The sequence below is a fragment of the Pagrus major genome, chromosome 1 (assembly GCF_040436345.1).
Source record: "Pagrus major chromosome 1, Pma_NU_1.0".
Lineage (NCBI taxonomy): Eukaryota > Metazoa > Chordata > Actinopteri > Spariformes > Sparidae > Pagrus > Pagrus major.
In genome coordinates, this window is record NC_133215.1 from 2,489,093 (window position 1) to 2,494,338 (window position 5,246).

Sequence of the window (5,246 nt, forward strand, 5' to 3'; positions counted from 1 at the left end):
CTACGTCTCATTTACTGTACAAAACCTTTATGCAACACACTTCACCTCCCCCCCCCCCCCCCTCATCATCATCATCATCATCATCATCCTCGACTTTCCTTCCACCCACTCTCTCTCTCTGTCTCTCTCTCTTCCCTGGAAGCTGGTTCGTTCCTGTTGGAAGGTATTGCATCATGACTGAATCACAACCAGGCCGTGACTCTCCCAGCAGCTCCTGGCTCGCTGATTATAGGAAAATAAGCAAACCACAGAGACACTGGAGGTATTATTACAAGGTCTGAAACTGTATTTGGCAAGATTTTTTTTAAAACAAGTGCATACATGTACAGTTAGAAGCATTTTTTCTTTGTTTTGTTTTGTTTGTTTTTTTTTTATTATTTTTTTGCCAAGTGCTCAGATTAGTCACATTCTATGTTGGACAGGACCGTCTCCAGACCTAAAGTACACCGATAGACTGAAAAGAAACACGTGTGATGGGCAGAGTCTGTTATGAGGAGCACATACCTGTTCATCTTCAAAATCATAGAAACACAATGTATTGAAAAAGAAATCAAAAAAAAAAATTATACAGCCATGTTTACGAAGTATACACTTCCCTTGTGTCCAATATGTACATGTCCGTTAGCTTCTCTGGGGCTCGCTGGATGATTTATATTTGGGTGTGTATGTGTTTAACTTTATGTCCTGCTGTTGTTGCCGTAGTCGGATTACAAAAGGAAAAAAATCCAAGAAAAAACAGCTGGTGAACATTTAGGGGTCCCTCTCCTTTTTTACCTTTATGTCCCCGGCCAAAATGGTGGCTATTTCCCCCTGCATGAAGGCCCAGGGCACGTTGGAGCCGACCAGCGGGCACCGCTCGCCGCTGGGGCAGTACACCTCGCCGGTGGCGCCCTGCTGCTTGATGCTCTCCCGGGAGCAGGGGAAGCAGAACTTGTGCGACGGCACCGACGGGCACTGGACAAAGTGAGTGTCCTCCAGCCGCTCGTGGCACAGAGTGCAGCACAGCGGCACGCTGCCGGGCGGGACAGAAGAGTCTGGAATGCTCTGTGGTGGCGGTGCATGGGGGTCCATGCTGCCAGGCGCGTGGAGAGCGGAGGGGTTGGCGCTCACGGGTCCCTCCCTCTGGGCCAGCCTCCTCTGAGAGGCCGAGGACGGCGACAGGGGGCTGCCGCTGTTCCGCCGCGCACCTGCCGTGGTGGAGTGTACCTGGTTGGCGTCCTTGGGTGAGCCCGTGCTGCCCGCGTTGTCAGTGGCGAGGATGAGCGCCGCCATGGGGGACTGGCCATTCTGCGCCGTGGCAGCCTCGGGGGGCGTGGTGCGGGAGTGAGGGGAGATGGTGGAGGGGGGCGCGGTAGAGAAGCCCGGCAAGGAAGAAGGGGGCATCTTCAGGACCTCGGAGGGCGAGGGGAGCCACGGCTGGCCCTCGCCACCGTTCATCTTGGGGGCGCTGCCCTCGCCGTCTGGCTCCGGGGAGGCCTTCCTCTTCATGCTCCGCGGGTGCTTCCCCCTGTCTGTGGAAGAGGAAGAGGAAGAGGAAGAGGCAGGGTTAACACACCACCACACTACACACAAACACTGCAGCGTGCTGCGCCTGAACAATCAAACAGTGAATAAAGCTTTGTTTATGTGCTGCCAGCCGCAGCGTGCACGAGGTGAGCGGGTCCGTCCAGCAGCGTGGCATCATCACGCATGTCGGTTCAAACACGTCAGCACCGTGCGTGAAAAAAACGCTGACACATTATTTCAGAGCCGTTCTGGTTCCTGTTTTGACAAAGCGTGTCAGCTGTACAGGGTCCAGTGCTGGAAAGCCCAGAAACAGTCGTACCTGTTTTAGAGGAAGTGGCGCTGGTGTCGTAGCCCATCACCCGCTGCATGGCGGCGTGGTCCTTCTTGAACCTGCTGTCGAAGGTGTGCAGCGCCATCAGGTCCCGAACCGTCTTGCCTTTGCCGATCCAGTCCTTGTGGCTGTCCAGGTCCGACAGGCTGTCCGGCCGGTGCTTGTCTTTCAGCTCCTCCGGGCGCTTGCCGTGCTCCCCGGGGCCAGGCGCGGCCAGCACCCCGGGCAGACCCATCTGGGCCGGGCGGCCGTTGAGCGGGTGTATGGTCGTCATGCCGCCGTTCACCAGAGGCACCAGGTTGGGAGGAACCGCGCTAGTCCTGCGGGGGTTCGGGCTCTGACGGTTCAGCTCAGGGGGCTCGTCGGGTTTTGGAAATCCGTTCGGCATGGGGAGGCCGTTCGCCTGCCGCCCCGCCTGGTACTCCGGTCCCAGCCGCGGCGGCCGGTCGGGCAGCGGGTAGCGGTCCAGAGGCTGCGGCGGACGGGAGCTCGGGTCTCCGGCCGAGTGGTTCATCTCCTTCCCGGCGTGCTGGGGCTTCCCCGGGCCCGGAGAGCGGCCGTCCTGGAAGCCGTGCGCCCTCTTGAGCTGCCGGGCGGTCTCGATAACAAACTCGATCCGGTCGGCGCCCTCGTAGTTGACACATCCGCGGCACACGGGCTCGGTAAAGTCCCAGATCATCGCCCACGGCATGCGGGGCAGGTCGCACAGGTAGCACGACTGCCTTCTGGAGGCAGCGACCGCCGCGGACGACATGTTGAAAACCCCGGAGCGAGCGCGAAACTCTCCAAAATGTCCGTCGGTTTGTTTACGTCGCCGGGAGGAAGAAGTGACCGACAATTAAGCGGATCCGCGGTCGTATTTCCCGTCAGATCGCGGCAGAGTCGCACCGGCCGGAGTTCATCGTACTTGTGTCCGTCGCCTCGCGCGCCTCCGTCTAAGCTCGCGCCTACAACCAGCGCGAGCTCTCAATGTAGGCTCGTGACGTCAGCGCCGACACTCGGCTCGTGCTCCGGGGTTCTATTTACTGGATTCTTCGACGACCCCTCGGGGCGCATGCGCACCGCGGCTCTATCTTTATCCGGAGCGCTTACGCCCAGAGGTCGTCTGCGTGCGAGGCGAGGCATCACTCTGCGGCGGCTTCAGGGGGACCACAACACACAGCACAACAACTCGAAGGACTGCGGTGCTTTTCATGAGCAAATAGAAAACGCTGTACACGAGAAGAAGAAAACAACAATTAGAAAATAATGACAACAAAAAACAACAATAAGCTGAGAGATCTGCTTCAAAATGTAGTTTTTAATGAATGATTTTAGCTTGTTGTCATAGAGTGATGAGTCGTAACACCTGGAAATAAGTAAAGTTCCCTCGTTGTGAAGTCAAATAATGTTTGTGTGTAACACGAGCTTAAGAGACTTTATAAAATAAATAATAATCCCACCTTTGAATCAAAAAGTGTTTACGTGTCATTAGTCCGTCTTCACACGCCGACAAACTAACTCCAACTCTACAACTTGTAGACGGATCAGTTATAGTGAAGTATGTGTAGTGTAGTAAGAGTGTTACTGCTGGTGACGGTGACACGCGACCGTGACGTTTGCTTTTTATGTGAATGCATTTACACTTCACAAATCAGAAATGTTTATTTTTGAAGCATCATAAACTAATAATCCCACATTTTCTGCAATAATTTAAAATCCAGTTTTGTCGCTGGATCCGGGGCGACGCTGACTACATGTCATCCCTGCAGCAAAGCAACAGCGAGCTTACATCGGGCAGTGACAGCTAACAGTTGCTATGGTACGCTGAGTTTTAGCTTTAACTACAATAACTACAAATCATTTCCAGGTTCACAAGTATCCCACAAGTCTTTAGCTGACGTGTTAGCCAAGCTAATAGGAAGCCAAACATCAACCTCAAGCCAAAGTGTCAGACTATAGTTTTAGTTATATTTGTGGAGAGGCCGATTCAATTAGACATAAAATGAATTTAAAACAAACAGCACGCCTGCTTTAAATTAGCTGCAGTGTTGTGTTACGCTGGGTTGTATTCAGACACAGTGCAGTGATGGAGGCCGCGTGCTGCTTTGTTAACAGCTGGTGGTTTATTAACATTATCACTTTGAATACGAAACTTGACATAAAGCCTTGTAGTGAATAAACTGATGTGATTAACGTTATTTGAGCTGTTTAATCTGAACAGGCTTTTCAGAAAGTATCTGCTGCGCGGCTCAAATGGGATCCCTGGAATCTGGGTCAGAGTGAGCGCTCCTCTCTCCCTCCCTCCTCTCTGGTTCCCTGCAGGCACAGAGCTTTTATAAATACCAAACCCCTGAGCAGGTCCAGCTGACAGCCTGCACACACTCACCCTGCAGCCCAACCAGTGCTCTGACCACACGCTTCATTTTGGAAAACAAACTGAATCCTCTCTCCCCTTGATTTTCTTTGTTTTGTTTCATATTTACATTTTTCTTTTTTTTTTTCTACAGCTTCCCATCAAGATCACGTGACAACATGAGGATAGTAAGCGTTGAGCAGCGTGTGAGAGTCTGATCTGCAGTGTGAGAACAACACAGCTGTGCAGAGTGAGAGCAACAAGTGTGCTGAATGGCTGCTCGGCCCTTCTGTTGCATTCCGGTCTCTGTGCCAAGCGCCGTGACGTCACAGGGCCAACAAGCCAATCACAGAATTCAGCCGCTGTTACTAGGCAAAGTGTAGACGTCCTTCCCTCCACTCAGCCTGCTGCTGAGCACTGAACATGACTCCTGTCAAAGTAAAACGGTGGAAACAACATCAGTCAGAAACAAAAATCAAAGAAATATTCACACTGTCGCACATTAGGATGCAGAAATTGCACATTGGGATATTAAGTCCCTGCAGCGCTCTATTGCTAAAGCTATTAATGAGTTAGTCACACGAGAATGGCAGAGAAAGTGCAGCCGCTACTAGCATGCTAGCTTGAGTCCTAGCAACAGCCATGTGTGTTGTTTACATTGTGATACTGTGAGGCAGTTGGATGCAGTTAGCGACAACAACAGCCCCCGAGTCTGTTGTTCAGCACCTAGCTAGCTTAGTAGCACAAAGCACACAGCCCCCGAGCTAAAGAACGAGTGAGCAGCAGCGACAGACCCATTAACCCTGTTAGCACAAAGCACACGTCCACAGCAGTAAGGAGTAACTGTCAGAGTGAGGTATGTTCATGGCGGTTAATTAGCTCGTGTTAACATTATTGTGGCTTTTTTTATTTCTTTGTGTTTTTATTAGACAAAAAATGCTAAGAGAGCTTGATGATTGTAGCAAACTAGCCGCTAACACATCTCAGGGCAGTCGGTGTGGAGGCAGACTTTAGCTTTCTGGCTTCTACAAGCTAACTAGCCCCGACTAGTAGCACCATAACAAACCTATCATC

General features: G+C 52.0%; 1 protein-coding gene across 1 annotated transcript; it reads right to left on the bottom strand.

The window, feature by feature from the left end:
• Nucleotides 1-263: 263 nt before the first annotated feature.
• On the bottom strand, nt 264-2,845 carry irf2bp2b (interferon regulatory factor 2 binding protein 2b). Its single transcript, XM_073478408.1, has 2 exons — nt 1,826-2,845; nt 264-1,511 (listed from the first exon to the last, which is right to left on the bottom strand). Exons 1-2 carry the CDS (start codon nt 2,589-2,591, stop codon nt 751-753), a joined length of 1,527 nt encoding a protein of 508 aa, XP_073334509.1. The 5' UTR covers nt 2,592-2,845; the 3' UTR covers nt 264-750.
• Between the last annotated feature and the right edge of the window lie 2,401 nt (nt 2,846-5,246).